Genomic DNA, 17,564 nt, shown 5'->3' with positions numbered 1-17,564 from the left:
GATGCTAAATGCTGCAGTTATACTTAGCCTGCAATATTTTGACTCTCTGGGGTAGAATACCTTGGGGTTATGTTAGTAAAGGTAGCCACATATCATAAATAAGGATTGTTTTCATTCCACTGTTGTCACAAGTGATTTTATTTTCCGTTTATCATTGGATCAAATCCATTACAAACATCAAGCACCCAGATTCAAAATAATTATTTCTCAGCAACATATTGCCAATTTTTACCTCTGCTCCTTCAATACTCTGCCCTAATCCAGCTCATTTCAAGGAAATTTAAAAATGTGTCTGTGTATCTCTTCCCAAATGCTTCTATTAATAGTTTTGAGATGTGGATTAGAATTGATACTACAGTCCATTTTCTTCAGTAATTTGAAGTCTGTCCCCTCTTTGGAAGGATGCTGTAAGTGAAACATGTTTATATGTATGGTCTGAAAGGCTGCAGCCAGTGCAGAAAGGAGCAGACAACTCTTGTTTCTCCAAAGAACTGGAATTTTCCAGGGAAATACAGGCTGTTTACTTGCATAAAAGTATATGAACAAACCCAAACTTTTTTCCTATTTGGCATGTAGGTTGCAGCCATTTTAGATGTCACTTGGGCCATCTTCTCTCTGCCTATCACTCCCCGTGGCCTGGCGGGCAGCTCTCCCGGGGAAGAGGAGCCCCATGCCCATCACCGCTGCAATAGAAGTTCTCTCTTCTTGCAGTTTGCATCTTCAAAATCAGCTGCTGGGAATGTGGTCGCCAGCACGCCCAGATCAAGGGATTACCCAGCAACAAAGCTGCTGCAGACGGTTTTTGCAAGCAGGCAAAGTTTCCACTTTCATCTTGAGTAATTAGTATACTTTGATAGAAAAAGAGGCAGTTTGGAAACTTCAGAAGCAACAGACACGCAGACGCAGAGAATCACCATTTTCTAGGATATAAATTCAAAATGGTGTTCATTTTGGTTGAATTGAGTGGAGAAATTACTGAGGTCCGTCCTGACCTAAAGAAGGGAAATAATCTTTTTGTAAACAGAATAAGAACATTGGGCCAGATATTTGCTTCTGGAGGGAAATCTGATTATATGCAATACAAAACCACCCTGTAAACCCAGGAAGATTATCTTTTCTGTAGAAGTCTGCAAAAGACTGTGGGGTTTTTGAGTTTAGACTCCCCTGAGTATAGTATTCACCATGTATAACACACTTATAAAACATATATTAACATACCATTAATTTTTTCTTTAATCAAGCTGTTGTATGTGGGGTTTTTTGTCCCTGTAAGTCTTTGTGGAAGGCCGCTTCTAGCTCTTACATGTGGGCACCTTCTTCACACGTGCACAGCCTTTGGCACCTGCCTGTTCTGCTAATGCTGTCCTTTCCAGCAGCTCCTTGCCCTGTGGGGGTGCGTGCCCCGCCACCTTTACAGACAGCAGCTGTGGACCTCGCAAACCCTCTGCCCTCATGCTGCTAAGCTGACTGAGCCGAGCTCTTCCAGCCTCCGCACTGGCTCTGTCCTTCAGGGCATTCAGGGATGCTCACGGGGGGCCCAGAGGGAGCTGCTCTTCCTGCAAGTTAATCCTGCTCATGCTCTTCCTGTGAGTAATGATGGGTCCATGGGAAGGGTCATTTGCCTATTTCAAATTTTCTGTGGATTCACCGTGTATCTCTGTGCAGATCACTCAACATCTCTGTTATTTACCTCTGCAAAGTGCTTTGGGACCAAAAGATGAAAGCTTTAGGATATTTATTCATTTCTTATTGCAGCATTAACATCCTAGCTGCAGCTGTTTGCCCAATTGTCCTGAAGGTTTCCTGTGGGCTTCTAGAAAAACAAATCTGAGACAGGAAATAAAGTTATTTAAAATAATAAGAGGAGGAATATGGATGCCTAGTGCATTCATCTGAAGCGTTTGAGGATACCCCTCTGAATATTTCCAGCCTACACCTTATCTCCTTCCAAGTTTTTCCTTCATTAAACCCTTTGTTACACACTTGTAATCCCATTAATTCCCCAAAAGACATCTTCAGACATCAGTCCACCTACCACAGCTTCAGACTAGCCACAGCTTTGCACTGCAATGCTTCCTTTTTCCATCCGTGTCTCCTGGCTCCTTTGGAGCCGAACGCCCTTTGTGTGCGATCTGGAGCCCCTGCGGCAAGGGCGGTCTGGTGCCTGAAAGGCCAATAAATGTCAACTTGGTTTGGAGACGAGTCCCAAAGGATAGTCTCTGTCCTGTGTCTGCTGGTCTAAATGGAAAACAACTGTTTTCTGGATGCAGGAATGACAGAAAAGAACAGCAGAGCCAAGGTCTTGTGTGCTGTCAAACACAAGGGCTGCAGTCAGTAGCACCCTGGCAGTGAGAGGGCAGGAACACTTGCATCCTATAAATGTAGGGGTTTCAGTTAATTAAATTTGCGAATGAGTAGGACTAATAGGTCTGTAGTTTCTTTGCAAAAATCCCTAAATATATTCAGGGAAATGGAAGGTCCAAATTATACCTTACTTTTTCTTCGTTGAGAACAAGTTATAGTCTGATGCAGTCACTGGAAATGTGGTCTAACCCTGCTTAGAGACGTTAGGGTCTTGATGACTGTGCAAGACATTTAAGTGTTGCTGTCTTGAGTCCCTTGAAGTCTGTGCAAGCTTATAGCTCAGTTACCTGAGTAGTATCTTCTACTTTTTTCTCTATTAGCTCATTAGACAGTGAAATTGTTCTCTGAAGAGAGGTAGAAGACTTCCTATTGCTTAAAACTAGACTGAAGAAATCCTTCTTTTTTTTTAAAAAAAAAAAAAAAGCCATTTCTATGGAACAACCATTGCACATAGATAAGATTTAGTGAGGCTTTTTTCACTAGGCGGGTAGGGTACCAAATCATCAGTAACGTGTAAGGGAAAGAGAGGGGGCTGTCACATGCAGCTCTGACCCATACAGGATCTAATTTTGTACTGCCTTTGCAGGTTCACTGCTTGTATTCATTTTCTCATTCCCGTGCATTCCTGATTCGTACATAAATGAGCAGTGTGATGTGGTAGGTACCAGCAGCACTGCCATTGACTGGCAAGGTTATGCACAGCTCTTTCTCATCAGGTTTTGATGGGATGACTTTCACAGTTCCTCATAACTTCTCATCCCTCTTCATATTTTGATTGTGAGAGCAGAAAGGGAGTCTTTTGTCAGACTCTTCTGTGTCTCTTCTTCCCCCTGAATACTGATCTTTAGGCCCTCACGGCCTCTTCTATTGTTTGCTCCCAGGTTTTGATTTTAGAGAGGATCTCAGTTGCTTGATTGCTACTTTTGGCTTCCCAGTGACTTGTACAATGATGTTTCTGTAATGAGTGCTGACACTGCACTTGGGTCAGTGGCCGTGCCCTCCTCTGAAGAGGAGGCCTGAAGAGCAACGATGCCTAGAAGTGGATCAGGCTTGCTTTGGGGTTTAGTTTTAATCGTTTTGTTCTACAACTGAGGTGGAAACCAGTACTGGAACTCAGTCAGAGTGGGTACCCAGGAAAAAAAAAAAAAAAAAGGCAGCCAGAATGACAAGGATACTATTGACGGCATTTACTTACATAATGAAAAAGGTCTTTTTTTATGTCAGAGTCGCATGGATCTGCAGAGCAACTTGCTCACATCCCTGGTGCCTTGCTGTAGCTGATGGGGATCATGAGCTCTGCTGTATCCGGAAACATGTACACACCAAATGACTTCTGTGACCACCAGGCTGCCTTTTTGCACGCCTTCCTGCGATGATTCTTTTATTGGTTACAAACTAAGAAAAATCTCCCGGCATTCAGGAGCTGGTGTTTTGACTGCTGCCCCTGGCACAGCCCTAAAAACATGCTGGATGGGGGAGCAGACAGTAAATTCCCAGAGCTTCATCTCTGTCTGGTGAAAGTCACTTCACTTGACAGCACACTGGACAAAGCTGCTTTGAAAGCAGCTGCTTGCCTTTTTCTTTTTTTCTTTTTAATTTTTTTTTTCAAGATACCTTAGTCGGCTGTGAAGTAGCATCCCTAGCATGCAGAACAGCAACGGCAAAAAACGGCGGGGCTTTTACACTTCTCTCCCAACCTGCTGTTCCTGCACATCGTGGACTAAAAAATAGGAAAACAACTGCTGAGGAAGGCTCCCGAGTGACCCCTTGTGTCACATTGCGACTGTCCTTGTTCCCACAATAGCTGCAGCAGCCACTGAACTGTGTCATTGCATCAAGTTCACAGAAATAAGGCATTTTCACGTTGTCTCTGCTTCTCAAAACCACGCAGAGTGGGTGTGGTACATAAGTACATGTGCAGATACATATTTTATATATATACACACAAGTATATGTCAGTAAGTCAATAACATAAACAACTTGGTGTATGTGTTTATACAAAAATTTACACACAAACCCATTTATTGTTCATTTCCCCTGCCCCCCGCCCCGTGCAAAGGGAATGTAAACATGCTGTTCGAAATTCAGATGCTCTCGGTTGGCTTCCCAGATGTTTGAAGTTCAATAGATTTTTATTTTTTTTTCATAATTTCCTCGGCTTCTTCTAGTGAAGTGCTAAACAACCATTATTCCTTTTTGCCTGCACATTGAGATTCATCTGGAGGCTCTAAACTGTCTCAAAAGTGCTTCAATTTTGCATGAGCACTAAGCTGGGGACTGGGAAGCATTACCCACTGCTGAAGGCCCAGATCATTAGAAAGAGCATGTAAATCCTCTGAACCAGAAATAAAAAGTGCACGGATTTTCTTTGTGAAGTCTCAACTGCACCTTTAAGTAAAACATGAACCATTGGCATGTTTTTTTTCCTGGCTCTTGGATAAAAAAAAACCAAACTTTTCTCAGCTGCATGTGCCTCAACCAAAAGAAGGGAAGACTGGGCTTTGACCCAAAAGCTGGAGCCGCTAAGAGCTCACACTCATGCTTTCCTATGCAGATGGCCTCTCTTCTTCCTGCTCCCTGTAAGTAGCACCAGCCTGGCAGAGAATTGCTCGGGTACCGCCGCTCAGGGTTGCTTAGCGTCGCGATGGCTTGGGTCAAGATGCTTCAACTCGTGTTTGTTTCTGCTCCTAGACCTCAGCCTATGTGAGTTCTGAAATGATGATGCTCGTGGTTGAACGTAAATATATGCTTGTAGTGAGGTTTTCTTTGGAGTCCTGCTACACTGGAGCATGATTATAACTTTTGTACCAGGAAAAAGGAAAAAAGAAAGCGGCAACAATAGGCACATGTTGTTACATGCAGAAGAGAACAACGCATTTTGGAACCATTTGTGCATATTAACAAAAACTGCCGTCAACCAGAAAATAGCCTCCATTAAAAAAAAAGGGGTGAGGTGTTTTTGCTTTGTCTCTGAACTGTTTATAGGCTGAGAACAAGCAATCCAGTGTGTTCTAAGGTATTAAATGGCAATAGTTCAAGGCTGATGTAAAGCAATCAGCTGCCGAGGTTGGCCGGGGGAGGAGATAGCGGAGGGGCTATTTTACCTTCCCCAAGGGGCCAAACCCACAGGGCTGTACTGCCCACCTCTGCCACGCTGGCAGGAACCAGGGCACGCAGTTTGTTTTCCACCAGTGTTCAAGAACTCAGTTTTGAAATCTTCCCTGCATCTTACACAACTTGGTCCTTCAGATGTTAATGGGAAAAGAACAAAAAGGCCTTGTTTTCACTAAAAGAAAATAAAACCCAAACAGAATGCATGTTCTTTAATTCCAGTTCAAAGTAAAATCCCTCTGAAGACAGCCCTTTGTAATTTTTGTGTAGGTCAGTCAGTTAAAAAATAGTAGCGGAGCTGGGATTTTGGCTTAACTCACTACCATTAGCTGACAATTAGGCACCATAGCTAACTGTTGCAAACCAGTGCAAACTTGACATTGATTTTAAGGCAAACTTGACTTTATTAGGCTGTTGCCTTCATCTGTATTAATTTGAGTTAAGAATGTATCTTTATCCTAAAGAGGAAGTTATGAAGAGAGCAAAAATAGCTGGAAGCCTTTAATTTAAATATTTAGGCTAATATTTGTGGAAAATTGTTTGTGATCTTCATGCAGTCATTTCATACCACCGGCCAGCCACAATTTACGGAAAAGCAGTATTGAGGCGAAACCAGGTACATGCAATCACAGCGTGAAGGATTACTGGGTGTTAAAGCTGGTTGCTCTTTTAAACTATCTCTAGATATCTACCTGTCTATCTATGTTTTGTTAAGATTACAGATACTCTATATAGAAAATAAACTATAGGCAAAGTGTGCCGTTATGCAATCATCTCTGTCCCATTAGGATGCACAGAGTACATTTTTCTCAGCAAGAACTTTAATATTTGAAGCTGTTCTTCTTGTGCATAGCCTATTTATTCATTTTTTAAACACCAAATTCCATAGCTTAAGTACTCTGATATATTTGAGCGGAATAACTCTCTTACTGTGAGGGATCTATCTCTGCAAGAGGGTAAATAAATTTCAATTCTGACATAGCACGGATTTTGTTTTTACCTTTGTAAAAAGGTTATTTCACCAAGTAAAGTGATCAGCCTTCTGCTACAGAGACAGGTTGTTTATAGCACCTGTGATGAGTGATTAAATAAATCGGACAGGCCATTCTGGACTATCAGTAAGTAAAAACAACATCATTCTTGGCTTTGGTCACTTAAGTTTTACCATCTGAGAACAATCTAAAGACAAAGGACTGCATAATGAGAAAGCAATCTGTTTACCTTTTATTAAGTCTGTTGACAGTCATACCACTTTGGTGTATGGTCTTGGCCACTTTCATGAAGCAAAAAATATGATGCTGTTTTAAGGATTTTTGGATGAAGCTTTGTATGAAACGTAAGACAGATGGGAACTATGAGAAGTGAAAAATGCTTTCATCCTCTTTGCCAAATACTGTGGAGATAATCCAGCCCCTCCTGAAATTATTGCAAAACTCCTGTTTTCTTTTTTGGTATCGGGATTCTCCTTCCACCCTCATCTTGCATTAAAAGTAGGCATACTTATGTCATTCAAATCTGTCCTGACTGAGCAACATTCATAAAGTGTTCCTTCACTCTCTTCTCCTGCTCCTAATAAATAGAAAAAGGAACTGTGAGTCAGAAAGCATGGACTGTTTCAGACTGGCACTGATTTATTTTAAGACTGAGCAAGCCACCACATTTTTCTCTGTGTCTAGGCTGAGGATCTGACTGGGGACGCACCATGTTTTTCTAAGTTACATGCTGTACAATTTGATTCTATAGCAGCATGTGTTGCATGGACGTGCAGAGGAATCCCCCTACCCCAGAGCTGTTTTGCTGCTGACTCCTCAAAGCCTCTTTCACGTCGTCAAGAAACACCATCCCTGCCCTCTGTGTCCCCACTGCACAGCAGGAAGGGGGATTTTGGGGTGCATGCAGTCGGGGGAATCCGTGCCTGTCTAAGCAGGGAGGGAGCCGACAGCACTGAGTGTCAGGTTTGGGAGGGTGCTCTGAGTACTCATTTCAAGAAATTGAACGTGTAAACGGTTGCAAGTTACCTGCATGAAAATGGGCTGTATTTCCATACTTATTTACAGTGGCTGTGATACACCTGCAATCTATATGCATGTATTACAGTAATGTCTTTTTCCAGATCAGTAGGTCATAAAGTTCCGTCTCCTTGAGAAATGTGTTCTATGGCGTATGTGATTGCTAATTAATGAAATACCTTTTGGGCAAATGAAAGCACAAAAGCACAGAAATTGTTTGAACTTCTACTTACAGAGAAAATAAACAAATTATCCGTGCAGTTTCTTAGAGTTTGTAAGTGCAGTTCAGTCTTGCAGCTAAATAGCTCCTGTTTAGTGTTGTGCCAGAGGGTCAAACACATGCCAATATAATACTTCCACAAAAAATGCTCTATCAAAGTCCTGAGGAATATTTTCACACATGTGGAGTATTAATATCAAATGCCGAACATTTATGGCAGCCAAAATACATCAAAATAATTTCTTGGCAGAACGATGCCCAGTGAGGTGTAGATGCTAACTCTGTGACCTGGACTGACTCCAGGCTGGATGATTACGTTTGATTAATTGATAATAATCTTCTGTTTTCAGACATTTACAGTGATCATTTCTTGTCTTGAGCAGTCATATTCGGCTGTAGAAACTTATAAGACATTTTTGTTTCCCTCGAGAAAGAAATGAGTCTGATGATTGGCAAATCTGCTCCTATTAAAATCAATGGGAAATTTGCCAATTACTTCGACGGGTGCAATATGGAACCCATGAGTTATTATTGCAGTTTCTAATAATCTACCATAATATCATACAATTACATTACATTTGCATACATTAAAAAAGATAACGTTTCTGCCTCTGAAGACCAGCTAATCTACCTCACAGTTTGTATAGCCAGCTAAGCTAAGCGCTTGGGGACCATGTGAATGAAGTGTGTCTTTGCTTGATTGTGTTTCTAGGATACAGTTTATAATAAAAGACCATGTATATAAGGCACAATTCCCTCTTCACGCTTCCCTTTGCTCCAGGAGGGGTAGTAATTTTATTTTGATATATACCATCAGCCAGTGCCTCTCCCCTGTGCTCATTTGGCTGCACACATTAGCAGTAGGCAGACTGAGCAAGGCTCCCTCTGCCCTCTGCCTCTCTCCGCCCATTAATCCCTCATTAACGTGCAAATACAGAAAGAAGTAAAGTTCTGGTTCCTTCCTACTCCTTTTCAGAGCGCAAGTTGTATTAGTCCCAGAGATACATTTATTTTCTTGAAATGAATAATTTTATATGCTGTGCTACTAAATATGTAAAATTGTCACTCATGAAGAACCTATTTAATTCATGGGACTGGGACATAATTGCAGATTGATTATGCCAAATGCCCCGAGCCTTCTTGTAAGCCATACTCTGTCCTCAACTGGACAGAGAACTATTAGGGGTAAAAGGATATCTTAGACTGGTTTATTTAGTCTCCTAATGGCTACAGGGTTTTGTAGCCATTAGGGAAATTCCACCAATATAATGTCTTTTTCTGGTGCCAGGTTTACGTAAGTGTATTAAATCTGACTGATCTGTGTGTATAAATAGCCCCAGCCTTGAGCAACCTCTGTGACATCTTTTATAACCCAGCAGATCCAGATCTGTATACTCAGGACCCAGAGAGGACAGCAAATATTTTTGGTTTTGTTTTTTCCTGAGATTTTTTTACTTCCTCGTACTCAAGTTGTAAAACTTCTTACATTGCTTCTGTCTTGGGAATGCTGCAATTATTCACTGAGATCAGAAAGAAATGCTTGTGCAGAAAGAGCCCAGCAACCTGGGGATGCGTTTTTAAGGATCTGTGATTTTTTCAGTAAACAATCTTAAGATATAATTACTGTTTATTTTGGAGAATTGCTTTAAATTACTTTGATTTTCTGGATTTTCATTTTAAAGCTCTTCTCTTCACAGTCTTCTTGTTGCCAGAAATAGGGTGGTGATAATTAGACCCAATATCTTCACATATCTGTCTTCATACTCAAGATCCAGATGGGCTGCAAGAGGCTACAGAAACGGTTCTCACTTTGTTGAATGCAAATCAAGTTTGGACAGTGCAAGCAAATGCTTTTCCCTGTCATATTCTAGCTATTCATCGCAGGGAGAGTACGAGTTAGAAATACTATATAGATGCTCTTTATGGATTTATACGCATTAGAAGGGCCCTGTCAAGCATTCTAGCTGCCCGCATATCTGTTATCTCCCTTCAGCTGTGTTTCTTATTGCATTGCTTTAAAATAGGAATATCCTGATTTCTTGTGGATTGTGCCACCATCTATGTGATTATATTAATTTTGGAAATGTGCAGTTTACTCAAGTGTTGTAAGAAAACATTTATGCTGCATATCTTCACCTGCTGTATAGCTTAGCCATATGAGGAACAAGACTGAAAAATTCAAGATATTTCTAACAAAGAAGGTAAGGTGGGTGGCGGAGATATTTTCTGTGAGAGGGTGACGTTTTGTTACCTAGCACTTTGGCAAAGTAGAATTGGCTGATACCACGTAGGTTATACGCTGCATAAATTACTGCTAATCTCTTAATCTCTCTTGTCCTAAATATATTTAGGCAAAATATTGGGACTCATTTTATAAAGTGACTTCTACTTTTGCACTCGGAGGTTGTGCAGTCACCTGTAATCAAACAATTCGATAAACAGTTGCCTGAACTGCAGGCACAGCATGTCATATTGTCTGGAAATACTGAGACATGGGTTGTTCGGCTTTTCTCTTTTTTCCTTTTTTTTTTTTTTTATGACTCTCTTCTTTGATGTAGAAGCAGAAGCAGCTTCAACAGGGATAAGATGAAGATCTCTGTTTGAAGGCATCATACCAGGGTTGTCCTGCACTTGGTGCCCACGTGAGGTGGATAAGCGATACACTCCTGAATGAAATCAGACAGACTGTACCGGCTCCTCTGTGCAATCTGGTGTACAGCAGTATGTCAGCTGGTAACAAGGCAGTTGCTATCTGAGGTATCTCAGCAAATTGCACTTTTTGTAATCAAGTCTAGAAAGGGATTTTCTATTAGGGGTTATGTTGAAGTGTGTTAGCAGAAGGAATAGGATTGCGAGTTGGTACAACAAGGGACACGCGTCTCTTTGCGCTTGCCCCAGAATTTGAGGCTCGATGCATTTCAGCTGGTGAGATGTTTCTCCTAAATCGATGTGGCTGCTTGTGCAATGAGGTGCCAATGGGCGATGCTGGGAAGGAGTAGTTGAATCAGCTTCGAGTTGCCATGGATCCTTACATCCCAGATGATCTCATGGCATCACCAACTGGTTTGATATATTGTGAACTCTAGGAAAAATAGTTTGCCTTGGAGTCAAAAGACGCAATATTTTTTGCTTGTAAGCAGAAAGAGGCAGCATCTATTTCGTATGTAAAGAAGGTGTGCATCTCTTTGGTCATGGCACAACTGTTGATACTACTCAAAGATCAAAGGCCAAATTACTTTGAATAACCTGAAACCTATCAGTACTTCACGACTGTCCCAGAAGACCTTACCTGGAGTAGCCTGTTATTTTAAATTAGAAAGCGTCTCAGGAAGCCAGAGATAAAAAAGTTCTGCTGCTGTATTCAGTGGGAGCTATTTATCATATGGTTTTGTATCTTCAACAGACTATCAGAATACGGCATTTGTGTCCTGAATGTTAAGACTATTTCATAATCATTATTAACCAGTACTGTCGTTATGAGCCTGCTTGCTTTAGCCCTCGGGTAACAAAGTTCACTGCTCCATCAAGCTCTGTCATGATCAGCCTTATTATAAAAACATAATATTGTAACCTTCAAAGGCTCCCTGGGCTAGTGCTGTAAAAACTGGGAATGAACTGAAGTAATCTTTAGGCTAGCAACAGTTGCACTGGGAAAATATAACCATTTTTATGCATGTAATGAACATGCCTCCTCCCCACCCTCTTCATGCTCTTCTCAACAGGACAAAAGCTATCCCTCAGACCCATTTTGGAGCCAAATTAGCTCATCAAAGCAGAACAAGTTTATAACACAGTGTTCACTACATGTCACATGCCCATGCACCACTTTGATTTCCGTTCTTTGGAGTGCAGTTGCCATATTTTGAGTATTTCATTTCAAGGAGGAAAGCTATTACGTGTTTCCCCCAAAGTAGCTGATTATTCAATGGCTAAAGATGTCAAGGATAATGAAATAAAAAGGGAGCTAGGCTGTGATAGTCTCTATCAGGAAAACGCATCTCATTAGAAGGCATTCCCACCAGAGAAGTCTATGGTGTTACATGCATGAATTCCTTTCTGCTGTTAAGTTGTTAACCAAGTTTTGGATGCAAACAGCATGCAGCCTCAATGACAGTGCACAAGTGTGTATAAACAGTAATTAATCGTTGGCTCCCTGAATGGAGCCTTTGTGAGGCTGGAGGCGAATCAAAGGGTTGGCCTGGTTTCCAGTGCTTGAGGAACGCGCTGTGCTGTACAACTGGGAGCATTCACGTTATGAATATCACCTTGTAAGCCGTGTGGCAGGAGGCTGAGGGTAGCTGGCTTCCATGGGCTCAAGTCTGTGCTCAGCAGAAGGACCTGCCCTTTGGTGTTTGGTGATGGGGACAAACTGTGCATGCTGTGATCCAAGGATCTTTCAGTTGAGTTTCCTGGCAATTCTGGAAGGAAAAAGAAAATCAGTCCCACTACACAAAATATTTATCTGTGAATTTATATATTCAAGGCTGTTTGCAAGAGTTCATTTTTGAAATGGCGGTGGTGTTTTCTACAGGCAGATACACTTTAGAAGTTTATTGATACTTTGGCATCAGCAACAAACACCACATATGCTGACAAGAGGTGTAAGCACTCTCTCCCACCCCTGCCCAGTATCTTGGGTGGAATTAAGAGCGTTTTGACCAGGCAGTGCATTTTGAGGCAGAGAATAGGGTTATGTCAGTATGAAACACAGTGGTTGTCGTTAGAGGATCAACACATTACCAACGATCCTTGCAGTGGTGTCTGAGACACCACAATATTTCCTTGCACTTAGAAGAAGCAAAACAGCTTCCCAACAGAGACCACTGTATGGGAAATGTGGGCAAATATCAGTCTGCTTGGAAGGATAGCGAGTGGGTCACTGTCATCGTCGGTGTGGCTGTGGGTTTGGGGGGGTTGCGCTGAGATGCGTTATGGAGGGCAGGGCCAGGGAGACCGTCAGGCATTGAAGTGTATTGCCGTGTGTTATAAAATCACCTCAAAATATCACAGTATCTGCAGTGTATATGGCAGTTATAGTCCCCAAACTGGCAGCTTGGCAATAACTGTACTGCAGCACATGTGCCCATCATTACAGACTATCAGGACATTTTCTACAATGGTAAAATCCATTTTCCTGGGCAGTTCAGTGTCAGAGTGAGTAAGTCTTCTCCCTGTGCTGTGTCTGTCTAGCAAAAGGAGATGAAATACAGGAGGGCTAAGGGAGTCATATAAATTGAATGACTCTGTGGTTTTATGATATTCGTATGAAAATAAAACTGGGCTGGATCGTCACTTGATGTAAATTGTCCTAGGGACATGGTACAATTTATATCAGCTGAGGTGCTGTTCCTCTTATTTGTCTAACATGTGCCGTATGTAATAAAATTCAAAATCGCTTTGATGAGTTTTTCACTCACCCACTTCTCTTATTATACAGATAAAGTGTGGCTTTTTTTCCTTCACATCCTTATGACAGTCCGTGTTGCTGAGTAGATATTGATAGAGAGCTGTAAGGCCTCACAACAACTTTGCAAGAAGACTTCTGTTCCTACACTTCTTCCTTTCTATCTGTAAGCATAACATTGACAAGCGTTACTTGTACCCTGACAGGTCTGATTGTCCGAGAGGTAAGCATTGAGATTTCCCGCCAGCAAGTCGAGGAGCTCTTCGGGCCCGAAGATTACTGGTGCCAGTGCGTTGCCTGGAGCTCTGCAGGCACCACCAAGAGCCGGAAAGCCTACGTCCGCATTGCATGTGAGTGTCTTTACTCTGCATGTTGAGTCGATGGTTAGGTGAGGTGAAGTGCAGTTTCTGCCGTTTGGGAGAGAGATTTTGCTTCTGACAAGTTAGGCTTTGTACTTTCTGCAGTTATTGATGCATACTAAAATTAAGGCCTTCAGAAGCATTCATAAGAATTTCGGGTTACCCTGTTCTTAAGAGCAAAATCTCATTCTTTTGTGTGGGGGGAAAGCATCAAAAACAATATTTCTTGAGTACAGCAGTTACATGTCTCAAGAAAAGTGTCTGAAGCTAATGAGTAGGGTTATTACCGAAGAAAGCTATGAAATGAGGTGACAGCTGTTCCTTTCACAGAATCACAGAATGGCTGAGACAGGAAGGGACCTCTGGTCATCATCTGGTCCAACCCTGCTGCTCAAGCCACCGAGAGCCAGTTGCCCAGGACTGATTCCAGGCGGCTTCCTCCAGGGAGGGAGACCCCACAACCTCCCTGGGCAGCCTGCGCCAGTCCTCGGTCACCCTCACAGTGAAAAAGTGTTCCCTGCTGTTCAGAGGGAACCTCCTGTGTTTCAGCGTGTGCCCATTGCCTCTGGTCCTGTCACTGGACACCAGCAAAAAGAGCCTGGCTCTGTCCTCGTTACAGCCCCCCTTCAGGTATTTGTACACATGGATGAGATCCCCCTGAGCCTTCTCTCTGTGCTGAACAGTCCCAGCTCTCTCAGCCTTTCCTTGTAGGAAAGATGGTAGTCATCTTTGTGGCCCTTTGCTGAACTCTCTCCAGTATGTCCATGTCTCTCTTGTACTGAGGAGCCCAGAATTGGACCCACTGCTCCAGGTGTGGCCTCACCAGTGCTGAATACAGGGCAAGGATCACCTCCCTCATCCTGCTGGCAATACTTTTTCTCTAATGCAGCCCAGGATACCATTCACCTTCTTTGCAGCAAGGGCCCATTGCTGACTCATGGTGAACTTGGTGTCCACCAGAACCCCCAGGTACTTTTCTGCAAAGCTGAAAATAGGTATCTCTGCAATCATATAATAAAGCTGCTGTTCCTTAACAAAGAAGAAAGTGTGTGTTTACTGTATCATGTAATCAGATTGGTAATAGGAGATTGAAAGTGATCATCTCAACCCTAATATTTCATCGTTGTTATTCATGGCTACTAACCTCAGTATTTATTTTGAACCATTCCCAGCTTAGACCCCAAGAACACGGGGCAACCAGTTCCCTGAAAACAGATCTTCATTTGACTGTGTAAATATTTAATATTCATTCATTTTCAAAGAGGTGCTTTTCTTTGTAATAGAGTAGTCATGCTGGGAACTCCCATTTCTCTTTCACACGATGAAATCCTGATTTGTATAATGGGAACAAAATATATCATCCGGAATTGTATCTCTTCCACTGTTTTCACCTCAGCAAAAACACATTTTGTGAGAAGAGGTCCTTAGAAGCTGGGTTTGCAGCATGCTTATATTTCGTGCACTGTGCCTAACAATTTATAACGAGAGAAGAGAACTCTTCCAGCCAAATAAAGCTTTTCACAGACATGTTAGAGGAAGGACTCTCTGTCATTTAAAACTCTCCATTTAGGGCTTGATTCTCCTTTTGTTCTTGCGAAAGTATTATGGGGTTAAATCCTTGAAGAGGAGTTACCTTCTGTGTAAATACCCAGGTACAGATCTAGGAGGTGCAATTTAAATAGCCATTTTCAAATGCTTTTAGTCCAAGTAACTGACTGGAAGTAGAGAACCTGTATGTTTGAGTTCAGGACTAACCTCAGAGAAGAATTTCCCCAGGGTTAAGGGGAATTAAAATTATTGTACAGACAGTCTTCCTGCAAAATCAGAAACACCATTACATATGTGCATAGTGCTTTCCAATGGCAGGAAACTTTGCAAGACTTTGAGGATTCTCTTTTTCTACACTGAAACAAAAGAGAGCAATTTCAGGGTTTGTTTTTTTTTTCTTCTAAGCAGTCAGCACTTCAGAGAGGCTTAGCACTGTTTGAACAGGTTTTTTAGATTATGACTCCTAAGTTAACTCATTAAGTAGATTTTCATGTCCTGCCAGTTAGCCCTTGACAGATGGCCATTAAATTAACACAGTTTAGAAGTCTGAGTGTATTTCACTTGATGGTTAAGTAACTTTTGTATACTGCCATACCCATGCACTTAATTTCTATATAACACATAATCATTGTAAGTGTATGCAAGTTATTTTATATGAATTGACATTTCCTCCCAGGTGTCCAAATTTCTGTTGAAGGCACTCATAATATAAAGTTTGCTTCTTTTTCTTACCATATTTTGGAGAGAGAGGAACAATCAGTTCAGTGATTTTTCTAGAGTCTTGGTGGTTTTTTTTAAAACAGTCTAATTAAATAAATTCCAGGGAGTTTTATGTGTCTGCAACTGAAACGTGGCTTTGTATTTTAGTGAAGTTTTTTTAACCTCTTGTTCCTAAATTTGGGGTTCTTGGGCAGCTGTGACACAGGCAAATCAGTTAGACTCCTTCGGATTAAGAGTTGAAGTGTTAGGCTTTCAAACTGCAGATTTTCAGACAGCAGCAAAAGCACATTCTCTGCAAAACTGTCCATTTCCAATTTCACAGATTTCTATAAATTTCTCGGGTAACTCAGGACTATTTTTTTAGCAACTCAGACATATGATGTGGGGTATATGCCTTACTTTGTGATGTCATTTGATCTACAAGATCCTTATTTCAAACTGTTGACTCAGATATACCGATACTTGTCTATATTCACAGCCTTGACTTCAGCAGATTGAATCTGTAGTGGCAATACAATAGTTTCCTATCTAAACTTTAAACACAGCTGGTAAGTCTTCTGATGGCTACATGATGTGCCATGAGTCTGGGATGCAAGGTAGGGTCCATGCAGTATTTATTAATCTAGAAAATCAAGGATCTCCAAAATTTAAGAGGGGCAGAAGAGTCCACGCTCTCCAGCTCTGTAGTTGCATGTTTGTCACCAATGCAGTCTTCACTTTTAATTGGTACAAAAAGTGAACAATGACACCTTTGAGAAAGGTGAGGGGTAGATGGGGCACGTAAAGTCCTCTGCTTAAGTCATATTATTATTTATTTTAATATCTGAACCTGGTGATTTCATCTCGACAGGTACAACTGTAACATAACTAGCCATACCTAGCACATTAAGAAAAGCTTCTCTCCTTCTCCCTCTTCCTCTCCTCCTCCTCATCCTCTTTCTCCTTCTCCTTCTTTTCTCCTTCGTTTTCTCTCTTTTCTCCCTTATGCCCACCAGTCTTATTCTGGAATTATTGTGTCCTCTCAAGGGCTGGAGCTGCACTCTATTAAAACAAACAAAAAAAATAGCATTCAACATCTCTGTTCACTGAGCGTGTAATAGAATTAACTGAAAAGTAATTTGAAAGTGTGAAAAATGTGCATCCTGGAAAAGCGGCTTGTATTTGTTTAATGCAGGGTCAGGCATGTGTCAGAAAGTACATAACAACCTAGTCAATGAAAGTTCTCTGTGAAAATCAATTGCAACATTGCTCCGGCCAAGAGCTTCAGTTATTCAGGAAGGGAGTAATCTATAAATATGGAGTGAAGATGCTGCTGGTTTTCAAAGGCTGCCCATGCTAGCAATATAAACAGGAAAAGAGTCTGAGTCCAAAGCCAACATCCTGGCTTCTCTAAGTGTTCAGGGCATTTAGCGGCGTCTCGCCATTGCACTCCTGGATGACGAGTATGCTAGGAAATCACTCGTTTCTGTGCAGGCTGTTTCTGAAAAGGAGGAGAAACAATAGGTGGTAGAAACATCATTATTTTCAGCTTTTTTCCTATTTCATGGTATTCATCTTCCTGAGGCGTTGGTCCCCCCATGAGAACGGAGCTGAGCATTTCATCCTCTTAAAATAGCACATTTGTTGGGATTAATTTTCACTTTGCCATTCTAGATACCTCAGTAACCAACAAACTAGGGACACCTGATGTATATCTTGGTGGAGCTGGAAAGATAATTTTCTGAGATATTGGCCTATGAAAGTGCTAAAATGCATTTCCTATTTATTCATACATTTCTTATTTATTCTAGGCACATCTTATCAGGAGCACTAGGAGTCACTAATATGTT

At 41.6% G+C, this 17,564-nt stretch overlaps 1 protein-coding gene across 2 annotated transcripts in view; it reads left to right on the top strand.

Moving 5' to 3' along the window:
• UNC5C (unc-5 netrin receptor C) overlaps nt 1–17,564 on the top strand; it is a 263,508-nt gene that overhangs the window by 174,307 nt on the left and 71,637 nt on the right. For both annotated transcript variants that reach the window (XM_009474695.2, XM_087736769.1), the window contains exon 3: nt 13,315–13,458. In XM_009474695.2, the coding sequence (XP_009472970.1) occupies nt 13,315–13,458 (144 nt within the window). The remainder of the gene's footprint in view (nt 1–13,314; nt 13,459–17,564) is intronic.

The sequence above is a fragment of the Nipponia nippon genome, unplaced genomic scaffold (genome assembly GCF_047370975.1).
Source record: "Nipponia nippon isolate SJK-2023a ecotype South Korea unplaced genomic scaffold, ASM4737097v1 scaffold_6, whole genome shotgun sequence".
Taxonomy (NCBI): domain Eukaryota; kingdom Metazoa; phylum Chordata; class Aves; order Pelecaniformes; family Threskiornithidae; genus Nipponia; species Nipponia nippon.
Note: the sequence above shows the minus strand (reverse complement) of the source record. Positions and strands in the feature narration are given on the sequence as shown.